Source organism: Camponotus vicinus, unplaced genomic scaffold (assembly GCF_025532165.1).
Source record: "Camponotus vicinus isolate PSW18456_S1 unplaced genomic scaffold, iyCamVici1.0 SCAF_1, whole genome shotgun sequence".
In the NCBI taxonomy this organism is placed as follows: Eukaryota; Metazoa; Arthropoda; class Insecta; order Hymenoptera; family Formicidae; genus Camponotus; species Camponotus vicinus.
In genome coordinates, this window is record NW_028141945.1 from 6,620,577 (window position 1) to 6,637,593 (window position 17,017).

Consider the following 17,017-nt stretch of genomic DNA (forward strand, 5'->3'; position numbering starts at 1 on the left):
ATTATGTGTCGTATATTTTCTTTTAAACAATGTTTTTATATTATTATTATTTTTATATTATTGCATTTTACTTTGTCAGAGAAAAAGAAAGAGAGAGAGAGAGAGAGAGAAAGGAAAACAGAAAGAGAAAACTCAGGAATATTTGTTTTCTATTAAATATTTTTTTCTATATAAATTAATGAAATTATGTCATGGATATATTTTTTATAGAAATTATATATATTTATTTATCGTAAAATTATATATATATATATATAGTATATTTATAATTTTCAAAGATTTTTATTACACAAGAATTGTTTTACAATAACGAATATTGATAAAAGTATATGTATAGAATTAATAGTTTATATTGTTATTTTTTTTAAGTTTTAACCATATTTTTGAGGTAATAAAGTCGTACCTACATGAAATACTTCATGATGACTGATAAATACTTTAAATAGCGTAAATTGTCTATTATCATTCCTCTGTTTGCAAAGTTGGGTATTCAATGCGTTCACAACGTCTTGAAACATTTGAAAATACTTGTCCATTGGAACATTTAAAGAGATATCCTTGAATTACACCATGCGAATCACGTTTACATTTATAATATGCTTCGGAACTGTCTTTACTATAAGGATAATGACCTTGTCCTGGACATAATTTTCTCGTAGGGGCTTTTAGCTGAAAATAAAAATTAATCACATAAGCTTTTCTCATTCATACAAATACAATTTCCAGATAAACTAATTAGAAATGTATAATATTATTATAGATAGTTTTCAAGAAATTTTTTAATAACGATTATTTTCCTAATTATGGTTGTAACTTTCATTAGTTAATTAAATGTATGTAAAATTTATACTTAATTAGAAATCAGTAATTTAATTATGGTTATATAATTTTTATATGGTTTTATATTTTTTGGAAGATTCTCTGTGTTTTACAGCTATTTTATAATTAAAGTTTTTTATATAATTAAAAAAATTTAATAATTAATATTATTAAAACTGCATTTATAAAAACGTTAACTTTACACAAAATTGAAAATTTGAAAGCACATATACTATCCTTTCCGATACTATAAGTAATTTGTTCTAATTTATTGAATATTATAATTTATAACAAATTATAGAAAAATGTATTAACAGAAAAAAGTATTAAAAATTTTATTTTAGAATTAAATAGTTATATAACTTAACAAAACTGAATGACTATTTAATTTCTTTATTAGTTGTTTCATTATTAGAAAATAAAAGAATGCAATAATTATTTTTATAAATTTTAGTAATTAGAATTCACGATTAGAATATATGACGATATAACATTTCTGACAAAATATATACTTAAACAATAAATATATAGGTATGTAAATACATAAGTTAATCATATGAAATAGTATAATTATTTCATACTTACAAATGCTTTTGACATATCGGCAGAGGAATCAAAATTCTTACAATTGTTGTACGAATATAGAATTTTATGGAAGCTTCCTTCATTCACGCATTGTATCTTTTTATTATCAAAAATTCTGCCTTCTGGACAGATGAATACAATAACTTTAGTATGTATACTATTTGCTGTGGTACATTGATAGAAAAGATTGCAATATCTTGGATGACGTCGGAAACCAGTTGGACAAACTAAAACCATTTGATCTCCAATCAAATTTCCAATAAGATAAGGTAATTCAGTAGAAATAGTTGATTCTGTCGGAGGTTCGGTAGCTGTTGAGAAGTTAGTAATAGTTTGTTTTTCATTATCATTACTTTCTCCATTATCATTAATTTCTCTCTTGAATAAAACCACCGTCCTTGATGATGATTCATTGTTTTTACATGACAAATGTTTCACAGCCGATGGAAAATTGCAAATTGTATTATCTTGATCCCATACTGTTCCTCGAGGACAATCAAAGTCTACCTTTTTCAATGCTTTCGATTCTACTTCCACGCATCTATAATACTTTGTACAATCATTGAGATTTGGAAAAAAACCAGGAGACACACACTCTGAAACAAACTCATTTGGTCTTTTTTCGATTTCTGGATAATTTTCTGACGGAATCTGTGTACTTGATATTGCGCTCTCAGAGTTCTCATTATTCCGACTATCTTTGCTTCCGGATTGATATTCAGTTGGAATCTGAGGGGTAGTTATTTTATTCCCGTTACAATTGTTGTTCTTTTCATTGTTTTCAGATTTATCTTTGGTTGGAATCTGTGGAGTGGTAATTTTATTTTCGTCGTCGTTTTTATTCTTATTGTCCTCCTTGCTTTCCGATTGATTTTCGGTTGGAAACTGAGGAGTGGTTATTTTATTTTCGTTGCTCTTATTATTCTCGTTGTTTTCTTTACTTCCGGATTGATTTTCGGTAGATATTTGAGGGGTAGTTATTTTATTTCCGCCACTAATATTTTCGTTGTCCTTTTTACTTCCGGAATGATTTTCGGTTGGTACATGAGGATTAGTTATTTTATTTTCACTGTCATCGTTATTCTTGCTATTCTCTTTGCTTCCAGATTCATCTTTGGTTGAAAAGTGTGGAGTGGTTATTTTATTTTCACTCTTATTATTCTCGTTGTCTCCTATGCTTCCGGATTGATTTTCTGTTGTAATCTGAGGGATGGTTATCTTATTTTTGTCATTGTCAATGTTTTTGCTGTCCTCTTTACTCTCGCAAAGATTTTCGGGAAGAATATGGGAAATAGTTGTTTTATTTCCGCTGCAATCGCTGTTCTTGCTACTCTCGTTGTTTTCAGATTCATCTTTGGTTGGAATCTGTGGAGTGGTTATTTTATTTTCGTCCCTGTCCCTATCCTTGTCCTCCTTGCTCTTCGATTGATTTTCAGTTGGAAGCTGAGAAGTAGTTACTTTATTTTCGCTGCTCTGATTATTCTCGTTCTCTTCTTTGCTATCGGATTGATTTTCAGTTGAAATCTGAGGAGTGGTTATTTTATTTTCGCTGGCATCATTATTTTTGTTGTCTTCTTTACCTCCGGAAAGATCTTCGGTTCGAATATGAGGGGTAGTTATTATATTTTCACTACCATCGTTATTCTTGCTATTCTCGTTGTTTCCAGATTCATCTTTGGTTGAAATCTGTGGGGTGGTTATTTTATTTTCGTCGCTGTCCCTATTCTTGTCCTCCTTGCTCTCCGATTGATTTTCAGTTGGAAACTTAGGAGTGGTTATTTTATTTTCGCTGCTCTTATTATTCTCGTTGTCTTCTTTATTTCCGGGTTGATTTTCAGTTGGAATCTGAAGAGTGGTTATTTTATTTTCGCTGCTATCACTATTTTTGCTATTCCCTTCACTTCCGGACAGATTTTCGGTTGAAAGCTGAGAAGTAGTTGTTTTATTTTCGTTATTTTTGTTATTCTCGTTGTCTTCATTTCTTCCGGATTGTTTTTCAGTTGGAATCTGAGGGGTGGTTATTTTATTTTCGCTGCTATCACTATTTTTATCGTCTGCTTTACCTTCGGAAAGATCTTCGGTTGGAATATGAGGGGTAGTTATTATATTTTCGCTACCGTCGTTATTCTTGCTATTCTCGTTGTTTCCAGATTCATCTTTGGTTGAAATCTGTGGGGTGGTAAATCTATTTTCGCTGTTCTCCTTATTTCCGGAAAAATTTTCGGTTTGAATATGGGAGGTAGTTAATTTATTTTCGCTGCCGTCATTATTCTTGTTATTCTCGTTGTTTCCAGATTCATCTTTGGTTGGCATCTGTAGAGTGGTTATTTTATTTTCGTCGCTGTCTCTATTATTGTCCTCCTTGCTTTCCGATTGATTTTTAGTTGGAAACTCAGGAGTGGTTATTTTATTTTCGCTGCTCTTATTATTCTCGTTGTTTTCTTTATTTCCGAGTTGATTTTCAATTGGAATCTGAGGTGTGGTTAATTTATTTTCGCTACTGTCACTATTTATGCTGTCCTCTTCACTTCCGGACAGATTTTCGGTTGAAAGCTGAGGAGTAGTTCTTTTATTTTCGTTACTTTTGTTATTCTCGTTGTCTTCATTTCTTCCGGATTGTTTTTCAGTTGGAATCTGAGGGGTGGTTATTTTATTTTCGCTGCTATCACTATTTTTGTTATCTTCTTTACCTCCGGAAAGATTTTCGGTTGAACTATGAGGGGTAGTTATTATATTTTCGCTACCGTCGTTATTCTTACTGTTCTCGTTGCTATTCTCATTGGTTGCAGATTCATCTTTGGTTGGAATCTGTGGAGTGGTTATTTTATTTTCGTCGTTGTCCCTAATCTTGTCCTCCTTGCTCTCCGATTGATTTTCAGTTGGAAACTCAGGAGTAGTTATTTTATTTTCGCTGCTCTTATTATTCTCGTTGTCTTCTTTGTTTCCAGCTTGATTTTCAATTGGAATCTGAGGTGTGGTTAATTTATTTTCGCTACTGTCACTATTTATGCTGTCCTCTTCACTTCCGGACAGATTTTCGGTTGAAATCTGAGGATTGGTTATTTTATTTCCGCTGCTATCACTGTTTTTATTGTCTTCTTTATCTTCGGAAAGATTTTCGGTTGAAATATGAGGAGTAGTTATTATATTTTCGCTACCATCGTTGTTCTTGCTATTCTCGTTGCTTGCAGATTCATCTTTTGTTGGAATCTGTGGAGTGGTTATTTTATTTTCGTCGCTGCTCCTATTCTTGTCCTCCTCGCTCTCCGAATGATTTTCAGTTGGAAGTTTAGGAGTGGTTATTTTATTTTCGCTGCTCTTATTATTCTCGTTATCTTCTTTACTTCCGGGTTGATTTTCAGTTGAATTCTGAGGGGTGGTGAATTTATTTTCGCCACTATTTTCGCTGTTCTCTTTGCTTCCGGAAAAATTTTCGGTTTGAAAATGGGGGGTAGTTAATTTATTTTCGCTGCCGTCATTATTCTTGTTATTCTTGTTGCTTTCAGATTCATCTTTGGTTAAAATGTATAAGGTGGTTATTTTATTTTCGCTACTCTTGTTATTCTCGTTGTTTTCTTTGCTTTCCGATTGATTTTCGGTTAAAAGCTGAGGAGTGGTTATTTTATTTTCGCTGTTCTTATTATTTTCGTTGTTTTCTTTGCTAGCGGATTGATTTTCAGTTGGAATCTGAGAGGTGGTTATTTTATTTTCGCCGTCATCACTATTTTTGTTGTCCTCTTTACTTTCGGAAAGTTTTTCGGTTGAACTATAGGGGATAGTTATTTTATTTCCACAAATGTTAGTCTTGCTATTTTCGTTACTTTCAAATTCATCTTTGGTTGGCATCTGTGGAGTGATTATTTTATTTTCGCCGCCGTCGATATTCTTATTACTCTCGTTGCTTCTAGATTCATCTTTGGTTGGAATCTGTGGAGTGGTTATTTTATTTTCGTCCCTGTCCCTATCCTTGTCCTCCTTGCTATTCGATTGATTTTCAGTTGGAAGTTGAGAAGTAGTTATTTTATGTTTGCTGCTCTGATTATTCTCGTTCTCTTCTTTGCTATCGGATTGATTTTCAGTTGAGATCTCAGGAGTGGTTATTTTATTTTCGCTGCTATCACTATTTTTGTTGTCCTCTTTACTTCCGGAAAGATTTTTGGTTGGAATATAGGGGGTAGTTATTTTATTTCCGCTGTTTTCATTATTTTCGTTATTTTCTTTTCTTTCGGATTGATTTTCTGTTGGAATTTGAGTTATGTTTATTTTATTTTCGCTGCTTTTATTATTCTCATTGTCTTCTTTACTTGCGGATTGCTTTTCGGTTGGAATCTGAGGGGTGGTGAATTCATTTTCGCCACTATTTTCGCCTTTCTCTTTACTTCCGGAAAAATTTTCGGTTTGAATATGGGTGGTAGTTAATTTATTTTCGCTGCCGTCATTATTCTTGTTATTCTCGTTGCTTCCAGATTCATCTTTGGTTGGAATCTGTGGAGTGGTTATTTCATTTTCGTCGCTGTTTTCATTCTTGTCCTCCTTGCTTTCCGATTGATGTTCAATTGGAAACTGAGGACTGGTTATATTTCTTTCGCTGCTGTCATCATTTCTGCTATTTTCCTTGCTGTTGGATTGATTCTCAGTAGGTATCTTAGGAATAGTAATTTCATCACTCTGATCATCCTCCTTGCTTCCGGAATATTCTTCTGGCGAGCCGCGTTGTGTAGTGACTCGTTCCGTTGTGATTCCTATTTCTTTGCTTGCATCTTTCTCCTTCTTAGGTTTTTTCGTATGTTTTTCATTGCTACTCGAGTCTTCATGACTATGTTTATCTTTTTTCTCCTTTTTGTCACTTTGCTTATCATTTTTATTACTGTTCTCTTTACTGTTGGATTGACTTTCGGGGGGAATCTTAGGGATAGTAATTTCATCGCTCTGATCATCCTCCTTGCTTCCGGAATATTCTTCTGGCGAGCCGCGTTGTGTAGTGATTCGTTCCGTTGTGATACCTATTTCTTTGCTTGCATCTTTCTCCTTCTTAGGTTTTTTCGTATGTTTTTCATTGCTACTCGAGTCTTCATGACTATGTTTATCTTTCTTCTCCTTTTTGTCACTTTGCTTATCATTTTTATTATCGTCCTCTTTACTGTTGGATTGATTCTCAGGAGGAATCTTAGGAATAGTAATTTCATCGCTCTGATCATCCTCCTTGCTTCCGGAATATTCTTCTGGCGAGACGCGTTGTGTAGTGACTCGTTCCGTTGTGATTCCTATTTCTTTGCTTGCATCTTTCTCCTTCTTAGGTTTTTTCGTATGTTTTTCATTGCTACTCGAGTCTTCATGACTATGTTTATCTTTCTTCTCCTTTTTGTCACTTTGCTTATCATTTTTATTATCGTCCTCTTTACTGTTGGATTGATTCTCAGGAGGAATCTTAGGAATAGTAATTTCATCGCTCTGATCATCCTCCTTGCTTTCGGAATATTCTTCTGGCGAGACGCGTTGTGTAGTGACTCGTTCCGTTGTGATTCCTATTTCTTTGCTTGCATCTTTCTCCTTCTTAGGTTTTTTCGTACGTTTTTCATTGCTACTCGAGTCTTCATGACTATGTTTATCTTTCTTCTCCTTTTTGTCACTTTGCTTATCATTTTTATTATCGTCCTCTTTACTGTTGGATTGATTCTCAGGAGGAATCTTAGGAATAGTAATTTCATCGCTCTGATCATCCTCCTTGCTTCTGGAATATTCTTCTGGCGAGACGCGTTGTGTAGTGACTCGTTCCGTTGTGATTCCTATTTCCTTGCTTGCACCTTTCTCCTTCTTAGGTTTTTTTGTGTGTTTTTCACTGCTACTCGAGTCTTCATGACTATGTTTATCTTTTTTCTCTTTCTTGTCACCTTGCTTATCATTTTTATTATTGTTCTCTTTACTGTTGGATTGATTCTTAGGAGGAATCTTTGGAATAGTAATTTCATCGCTCTGATCATCCTCCTTGCTTCCGGAATATTCTTCTGGCGAGACGCGTTGTGTAGTGACTCGTTCCGTTGTGATTCCTATTTCTTTGCTTGCATCTTTCTCCTTCTTAGGTTTTTTCGTATGTTTTTCATTGCTACTCGAGTCTTCATGACTATGTTTATCTTTCTTCTCCTTTTTGTCACTTTGCTTATCATTTTTATTATCGTCCTCTTTACTGTTGGATTGATTCTCAGGAGGAATCTTAGGAATAGTAATTTCATCGCTCTGATCATCCTCCTTGCTTTCGGAATATTCTTCTGGCGAGACGCGTTGTGTAGTGACTCGTTCCGTTGTGATTCCTATTTCTTTGCTTGCATCTTTCTCCTTCTTAGGTTTTTTCGTACGTTTTTCATTGCTACTCGAGTCTTCATGACTATGTTTATCTTTCTTCTCCTTTTTGTCACTTTGCTTATCATTTTTATTATCGTCCTCTTTACTGTTGGATTGATTCTCAGGAGGAATCTTAGGAATAGTAATTTCATCGCTCTGATCATCCTCCTTGCTTCTGGAATATTCTTCTGGCGAGACGCGTTGTGTAGTGACTCGTTCCGTTGTGATTCCTATTTCCTTGCTTGCACCTTTCTCCTTCTTAGGTTTTTTTGTGTGTTTTTCACTGCTACTCGAGTCTTCATGACTATGTTTATCTTTTTTCTCTTTCTTGTCACCTTGCTTATCATTTTTATTATTGTTCTCTTTACTGTTGGATTGATTCTTAGGAGGAATCTTTGGAATAGTAATTTCATCGCTCTGATCATCCTCCTTGCTTCCGGAATATTCTTCTGGCGAGACGCGTTGTGTAGTGACTCGTTCCGTTGTGATTCCTATTTCTTTGCTTGCATCTTTCTCCTTCTTAGGTTTTTTCGTATGTTTTTCATTGCTACTCGAGTCTTCATGACTATGTTTATCTTTCTTCTCCTTTTTGTCACTTTGCTTATCATTTTTATTATCGTCCTCTTTACTGTTGGATTGATTCTCAGGAGGAATCTTAGGAATAGTAATTTCATCGCTCTGATCATTCTCCTTGCTTTCGGAATATTCTTCTGGCGAGACGCGTTGTGTAGTGACTCGTTCCGTTGTGATTCCTATTTCTTTGCTTGCATCTTTCTCCTTTTTGGGTTTTTTCGTATGTTTTTCATTGCTACTCGAGTCTTCATGACTATGTTTATCTTTCTTCTCCTTTTTGTCACTTTGCTTATCATTTTTATTATCGTCCTCTTTACTGTTGGATTGATTCTCAGGAGGAATCTTAGGAATAGTAATTTCATCGCTCTGATCATCTTCCTTGCTTCCGGAATATTCTTCTGGCAAGACGCGTTGTGTAGTGACTCGTTCCGTTGTGATTCCTATTTCTTTGCTTGCATCTTTCTCCTTTTTGGGTTTTTTTGTAAGTTTTTCATTGCTACTCGAGTCTTCATGACTATGTTTATCTTTTTTCTCCTTTTTGTCACTTTGCTTATCATTTTTATTACTGTTCTCTTTACTGTTGGATTGACTTTCGGGGGGAATCTTAGGGATAGTAATTTCATCGCTCTGATCATCCTCCTTGCTTCCGGAATATTCTTCTGGCGAGCCGCGTTGTGTAGTGATTCGTTCCGTTGTGATTCCTATTTCTTTGCTTGCATCTTTCTCCTTCTTAGGTTTTTTCGTATGTTTTTCATTGCTACTCGAGTCTTCATGACTATGTTTATCTTTCTTCTCCTTTTTGTCACTTTGCTTATCATTTTTATTATCGTCCTCTTTACTGTTGGATTGATTCTCAGGAGGAATCTTAGGAATAGTAATTTCATCGCTCTGATCATCCTCCTTGCTTTCGGAATATTCTTCTGGCGAGACGCGTTGTGTAGTGACTCGTTCCGTTGTGATTCCTATTTCTTTGCTTGCATCTTTCTCCTTCTTAGGTTTTTTCGTATGTTTTTCATTGCTACTCGAGTCTTCATGACTATGTTTATCTTTCTTCTCCTTTTTGTCACTTTGCTTATCATTTTTATTATCGTCCTCTTTACTGTTGGATTGATTCTCAGGAGGAATCTTAGGAATAGTAATTTCATCGCTCTGATCATCCTCCTTGCTTTCGGAATATTCTTCTGGCGAGACGCGTTGTGTAGTGACTCGTTCCGTTGTGATTCCTACTTCTTTGCTTGCATCTTTCTCCTTTTTAGGTTTTTTCGTATGTTTTTCATTGCTACTCGAGTCTTCATGACTATGTTTATCTATTTTCTCCTTTTTGTCACTTTGCTTATCATTTTTATTACTGTTCTCTTTACTGTTGGATTGATTTTCGGGGGGAATCTTAAGGATAGTAATTTCATCGCTCTGATCATCCTCCTTGCTTCCGGAATATTCTTCTGGCGAGCCGCGTTGTGTAGTGACTCGTTCCGTTGTGATTCCTATTTCTTTGCTTGCATCTTTCTCCTTTTTAGGTTTTTTCATATGTTTTTCATTGCTACTCGAGTCTTCATGACTATGTTTATCCTTTTTCTCCTTTTTGTCACTTTGCTTATCATTTTTATTATTGTCCTCTTTACTGTTGGATTGATTTTCGGGGGGAATCTTAGGGATAGTAATTTCATCGCTCTGATCATCCTCCTTGCTTCCGGAATATTCTTCTGGCGAGCCGCGTTGTTTAGTGATTCGTTCCGTTGTGATTCCTATTTCTTTACTTGCATCTTTCTCCTTCTTAGGTTTTTTCGTATGTTTTTCATTGCTACTCGAGTCTTCATGACTATGTTTATCTTTTTTCTCTTTTTTGTCACTTTGCTTATCATTTTTGTTATCGTCCTCTTTACTGTTGGATTGATTCTCAGGAGGAATCTTAGGAATAGTAATTTCATAGCTCTGATCATCCTCCTTGCTTCCGGAATATTCTTCTGGCAAGACGCGTTGTGTAGTGACTCGTTCCGTTGTGATTCCTACTTCTTTGCTTGCATCTTTCTCCTTTTTAGGTTTTTCCGTATGTTTTTCATTGCTACTCGAGTCTTCATGACTATGTTTATGTTTCTTCTCCTTTTTGTCACTTTGCTTATCATTTTTATTACTGTTCTCTTTACTGTTGGATTGATTTTCGGGGGGAATCTTAGGGATAGTAATTTCATCGCTCTGATCATCCTCCTTGCTTCCGGAATATTCTTCTGGCGAGCCGCGTTGTGTAGTGATTCGTTCCGTTGTGATTCCTATTTCTTTGCTTGCATCTTTCTCCTTCTTAGGTTTTTTCGTATGTTTTTCACTGCTACTCGAGTCTTCATGACTATGTTTATCTTTTTTCTCCTTTTTGTCACTTTGCTTATCATTTTTATTATCGTCCTCTTTACTGTTGGATTGATTCTCAGGAGGAATCTTAGGAATAGTAATTTCATAGCTCTGATCTTTCTCCTTGCTTCCGGAATATTCTTCTGGCGAGACGCGTTGTGTAGTGACTCGTTCCGTTGTGATTCCTATTTCTTTGCTTGCATCTTTCTCCTTCTTAGGTTTTTTCGTATGTTTTTCATTGCTACTCGAGTCTTCATGACTATGTTTATCTTTCTTCTCCTTTTTGTCACTTTGCTTATCATTTTTATTATCGTCCTCTTTACTGTTGGATTGATTCTCAGGAGGAATCTTAGGGATAGTAATTTCATAGCTCTGATCATCCTCCTTGCTTCCGGAATATTCTTCTGGCGAGACGCGTTGTGTAGTGACTCGTTCCGTTGTGATTCCAATTTCTTTGCTCGCATCTTTCTCCTTTTTAGGTTTTTTCGTATGTTTTTCATTGCTACTCGAGTCTTCATGACTATGTTTATCTTTTTTCTCTTTTTTGTCACTTTGCTTATCATTTTTATTATCGTCCTCTTTACTGTTGGATTGATTCTCAGGAGGAATCTTAGGGATAGTAATTTCATAGCTCTGATCATCCTCCTTGCTTCCGGAATATTCTTCTGGCGAGACGCGTTGTGTAGTGACTCGTCCCGTTGTGATTCCTATTTCTTTGCTCGCATCTTTCTCCTTTTTAGGTTTTTTCGTATGTTTTTCATTGCTACTCGAGTCTTCATGACTATGTTTATCTTTTTTCTCCTTTTTGTCACTTTGCTTATCATTTTTATTACTGTTCTCTTTACTGTTGGATTGATTTTCGGGGGGAATCTTAGGGATAGTAATTTCATCGCTCTGATCATCCTCCTTGCTTCCGGAATATTCTTCTGGCGAGCCGCGTTGTGTAGTGATTCGTTCCGTTGTGATTCCTATTTCTTTGCTTGCATCTTTCTCCTTCTTAGGTTTTTTCGTATGTTTTTCATTGCTACTCGAGTCTTCATGACTATGTTTATCTTTTTTCTCCTTTTTGTCACTTTGCTTATCATTTTTATTATCGTCCTCTTTACTGTTGGATTGATTCTCAGGAGGAATCTTAGGAATAGTAATTTCATAGCTCTGATCTTTCTCCTTGCTTCCGGAATATTCTTCTGGCGAGACGCGTTGTGTAGTGACTCGTTCCGTTGTGATTCCTATTTCTTTGCTTGCATCTTTCTCCTTTTTGGGTTTTTTCGTATGTTTTTCATTGCTACTCGAGTCTTCATGACTATGTTTATCTTTTTTCTCCTTTTTGTCACTTTGCTTATCATTTTTATTATCGTCCTTTTTACTGTTGGATTGATTCTCAGGAGGAATCTTAGGGATAGTAATTTCATAGCTCTGATCATCCTCCTTGCTTCCGGAATATTCTTCTGGCGAGACGCGTTGTGTAGTGACTCGTTCCGTTGTGATTCCAATTTCTTTGCTCGCATCTTTCTCCTTTTTAGGTTTTTTCGTATGTTTTTCATTGCTACTCGAGTCTTCATGACTATGTTTATCTTTTTTCTCTTTTTTGTCACTTTGCTTATCATTTTTGTTATCGTCCTCTTTACTGTTGGATTGATTCTCAGGAGGAATCTTAGGAATAGTAATTTCATCGCTCTGATCATCCTCCTTGCTTCCGGAATATTCTTCTGGCGAGACGCGTTGTGTACTGACTCGTTCCGTTATGATTCCTATTTCTTTGCTTGCATCTTTCTCCTTCTTAGGTTTTTTCGTATGTTTTTCATTGCTACTCGAGTCTTCATGACTATGTTTATCTTTCTTTTCCTTTTTGTCACTTTGCTTATCATTTTTATTATCGTCCTCTTTACTGTTGGATTGATTCTCAGGAGGAATCTTAGGAATAGTAATTTCATCGCTCTGATCATCCTCCTTGCTTCCGGAATATTCTTCTGGCGAGACGCGTTGTGTAGTGACTCGTTCCGTTGTGATTCCTACTTCTTTGCTTGCATCTTTCTCCTTTTTAGGTTTTTTCGTATGTTTTTCATTGCTACTCGAGTCTTCATGACTATGTTTATCCTTTTTCTCCTTTTTATCACTTTGCTTATCATTTTTATTATCGTCCTCTTTACTGTTGGATTGATTCTCAGAAGGAATCTTAGGAATAGTAATTTCATAGCTCTGATCATCCTCCTTGCTTCCGGAATATTCTTCTGGCGAGACGCGTTGTGTAGTGACTCGTTCCGTTGTGATTCCTATTTCTTTGCTTGCATCTTTCTCCTTTTTAGGTTTTTTCGTATGATTTTCATTGCTACTCGAGTCTTCATGACTATGTTTATCTTTTTTTTCTTTTTTATTGTTTTGCTTATCATTTTTATTGTTTTCCTTACTGTTGGATTGATTCTCAGGAGGATTCTTAGGAATAGTAATTTCATCGTTCTGATCATCTTCCTTGCTTCCGGAATATTCTTCTAGCGAGATGTGTTGTGTAAGGATTCGTTGCGTTGTGATCCCTATTTCTTTGCTTGCACCTTTCTCCTTCTTAGGTTTTTTTGTGTGTTTTTCACTGCTACTCGAGTCTTCATGACTATGTTTATCTTTTTTCTCTTTCTTGTCACCTTGCTTATCATTTTTATTATTGTTCTCTTTACTGTTGGATTGATTCTTAGGAGGAATCTTTGGAATAGTAATTTCATCGCTCTGATCATCCTCCTTGCTTCCGGAATATTCTTCTGGCGAGACGCGTTGTGTAGTGATTCGTTCCGTTGTGATTCCTATTTCTTTGCTTGCATCTTTCTCCTTCTTAGGTTTTTTCGTATGTTTTTCATTGCTACTCGAGTCTTCATGACTATGTTTATCTTTCTTCTCCTTTTTGTCACTTTGCTTATCATTTTTATTATCGTCCTCTTTACTGTTGGATTGATTCTCAGGAGGAATCTTAGGAATAGTAATTTCATCGCTCTGATCATCCTCCTTGCTTCCGGAATATTCTTCTGGCGAGACGCGTTCTGAAGTGGTTCGGTGTGTTGTGATTTCTATTTCCTTGCTTGCACCTTTTTCCTTCTTAGGTTTTTTGGTGTGTTTTTCGCTGCTACTCGAGTCTTCATGACTATGTTTATCTTTTTTCTCTTTTTTATTATTTTGCTTATCATTTTTATTGTTTTCCTTACTGTTGGATTGATTCTCAGGAGGAATCTTAGGAAGAAGAATAGTAATTTCATCGTTCTGATTATCCTCCGTGTTTCCGGAATATTCTTCTGGCGAGATGCGTTGTGTAATGATTTGTTGCGTTGGGACTTCTATTTCTTTGCTTGTACCTTTTTTCTTTTTAAGTTTTTTTGGATGCTTTTCACTGCTACTCGAATCTTCACTACTATGTTTCGCTTTTTTCTTCTTTTTGTCATCTTTTTTATCATTTTTATTATTGTTCTCCTTGTTTTTGGATTGATTCTCAGTAAGAATCGCAGGGATAGTAAATTCATCGCTCTGATCATCCTCCTTGCTTCCGGAGTATTCTTCTATCGAGACATGTTGTGTAATGGTTTGTTGCGTTGGGATTTCTTTGCTTGTACCTTTTTTCTTTTTAGGTTTTTTTGGGTGCTTTTCACTGCTATTCGAATCTTCATTACTGTGTTTCGCTTTTTTCTCCTTTTTATCATCTTTCTTATTTTTATTTTTGTTCTCTTTATTTTTGGATTGATTCTCAGTAAGAATCTCAGGGATAGAAATTGTAATTTCATCGCTCTGATCATCCTCCTTGCTTATGAGGTATTCTTCTTGCGAGACATGTTGCATTGTAATTTCTATTTCTTTGTTTGCCTCTTTCTTTTTTTTCGGTTTTTTTATATGTTCTTCACTGCTATTGCTACTGCTACTGCTATTGCTCGAGTCACTATCTTTTTTCTTTTTTTTCTTCTTTTTTTTGTTGTCGTTTTGCTTATTATTTGTATCATGTTGTGATGTTTTCTGCACTTTATATTCTTCGCTATTTTCCTTTTTGTCTATTTTATTTGAGTTATTGTTTTTTGTTATACTAAACGATATATTTGAAGAAGTCCCTGAAACTTTAAAATGATCTGTATTTATTGTTTAAATTTTTGTCTGTTTTATTGGCTATTATATCTTGACTTCTTATTTTCTTGTAATTTTGCTTATATTTATATGGATTTTCTATTTAATATAACCTTTTCTACTTAAATAACCATTTAATATATAGCATTTCTTTTATACATTTACTTTTATACATTTTTCCAGCAAACAGAAATTTTAAATGTTTTGATTTTATTATTATAATAAGAACTCGTATAGTACAAATTCGCTGAACAGAGGTATATATTATTCCTCTTTGCTTCTAGAACGCGATGCAAATTATCCTTGTGTGTTGATACATCCTTTTAATTTTAGAATTCAAAATAATATTTAACGATATATTATCATGTCTTTTTTATTTTTTTTCTTGTTTTCTTATTTTGGTATTACATGTAGAAAACCTTTTCGATTTATTAAGTCCTATTTTGAGATTGGTGTTTTTCCTCATTTTTTCGAGTATTTATATTTTGATACTTCTAATATTTTTTTCTATGTGTGTGTGTGTGTGTGTGTGTGTGTGTGTGTGTGTGTGTGTGTGTGTGTGTGTGTGTGTGTGTGTGTGTGTGTGTGTGTGTGTGTGTGTGTGTGTGTGTGTGTGTGTGTGTGTGTATACAGGGTGTCGCAGACCACCCGTATCAGCCGAATATCTCAAAAACTGATCGCGGCAGACAAAAATATTTCAGACAAAAGTTGTAAGGTTTCAAGTAACGCATTACATGGCGATATCAGTATGACCTTGAAGAGTGTTGTCAAGGTCACGTAAAGATCACCTTGAATTCTGTAAATGGAAACCCCAATTTTTTATTGCATATTCTTATAGCTTATCGCGAGAGCTTTCCAAAACACTATAATAAAGTATTTCTTCATTGAGTACTTTTCGAGTTATAAGGCTTGAAATAATTTCTTAATTTTACATAAACCATAAAATATCTAGTAAAATATTCATTTCTCGATTATCTTACCTTAATACTTTTATGTACAAAATAATTGGTGTTAAGAAAACATACAATTGTTTTTAAGAAAAAATATGGAATTGTTAATTGCAAATTACATATTTTTTCTTAAAAACAACTATGTTTTTTCTTTACACTAATTGATTCCTCTCATTATTTTGTACATAAAAGTATTAAGGTAAGATAATCGAGAAATGAATATTTTACTAGATATTTTATGGTTTATGTAAAATTAAGAAATTATTTCAAACCTTATAACTCGAAAAGTATTCAATGAAGAAATACTTTATTATAGTGTTTTGGAAAGCTCTCGAGATAAGCTACAAGAATATGCAATGACAAATAGTAGGTTCCATTTAAGAAATTGAAGGTGACCTTCATGTGACCTTCAAATAACTCTTCAAGGTCAAACCAATGATACCATCTTATGGCCCCCTCGAAACCATAAAACTTTTGTCTGAAACATTTTTCTCTAAAATGCTTTGTTTCCGAAATAATTGCGTGCGTTAATTAAAATGGCTCACCCTGTATATATATATATATATATTCATGTTATGTATACAATACTAAATTGTTAATGAATCTGTTACCTGTATTATGTTCTTTACCTGTATTCAGCTCTTCTGCTGCTCTTTTGAACCGCGAATAACCACTGCATTTCACTCTTTTACTTTCATGAGGTTGTATACAAGTACCACCATATGCATACGAAAAAACTTTGTTAGAATTGCATTTGTGAACTATTTGGCGAAATTCAAGGCGATGTTTGTTCTCAGTTTTCGCACATTCATAATATGTTTGGCAATCATTTTCATCAGCATAGAGACCTGATTGTATGCATTTGAAACGATAAAATTGAGAATATTGTGGTCGTTCAAAACTCGCATGTCTTTCTAAGTTATTGTAATTATGTGTCTCTGTAAAAAAACCAAATTAAAATTTTTAATAAAGTAGAAAGGAGATTTTATCAATTAAATCAATCAATTAAGCTAATATGTTGTCTTGTCCTGATATACATATGTATAATATTTTTGTAGTTACAATAAATATTTAATTATCCAGAGCAAAGTATAAAAATAAATTCACATTAAATTAATAATTTAGGCTAATTTCTAACTAATTTTTTTGTCTCTTTTATTAAATTATCAGAAAAAAAAGATTCAAATTCTTACCATTTTCAATATTGTAAAGTCTTTTTTGATAACTCAGATCATTTTCCAAGCTAAATTCACCATGTGAAAGAGTTAAAAATGCGATTAAAAGACAGATTATCTCTTGCATTGTAGAAATTAATTCAT

The 17,017-nt window shown here is 34.3% G+C and overlaps 1 protein-coding gene across 2 annotated transcripts; it reads right to left on the reverse strand.

The window, feature by feature from the left end:
* Positions 1 to 310: 310 nt before the first annotated feature.
* On the reverse strand, positions 311 to 17,017 carry LOC145970238 (uncharacterized). Of its 2 annotated transcripts, none has more exons than XM_083096819.1 (4): positions 16,892 to 17,017; positions 16,328 to 16,636; positions 1,405 to 14,735; positions 311 to 669 (listed from the first exon to the last, which is right to left on the reverse strand). In XM_083096819.1, the coding sequence occupies exons 1-4, from the start codon at positions 16,998 to 17,000 to the stop codon at positions 463 to 465; spliced, it is 13,956 nt and encodes a 4,651-aa protein (XP_082952945.1). In that variant the 5' UTR covers positions 17,001 to 17,017; the 3' UTR covers positions 311 to 462. The 2 variants fall into 2 exon arrangements, with proteins under 2 accessions (XP_082952945.1, XP_082952937.1); XM_083096811.1 differs by having other exon boundaries at positions 1,405 to 14,741.

Bases quoted from the DNA above. Each gene is read 5' to 3' on its own strand.
- LOC145970238 (XM_083096811.1), bottom strand. From the start codon at position 17,000: ATGCAAGAGATAATCTGTCTTTTAATCGCATTTTTAACTCTTTCACAT. The intron at 14,742-16,327 runs GTAAAGAACATA...ATCATTTTAAAG, and splicing joins AGCAGAAGAGCTGAATACAG to TTTCAGGGACTTCTTCAAAT. The intron at 670-1,404 runs GTAAGTATGAAA...TTTTATTTTCAG, and splicing joins CCGATATGTCAAAAGCATTT to CTAAAAGCCCCTACGAGAAA.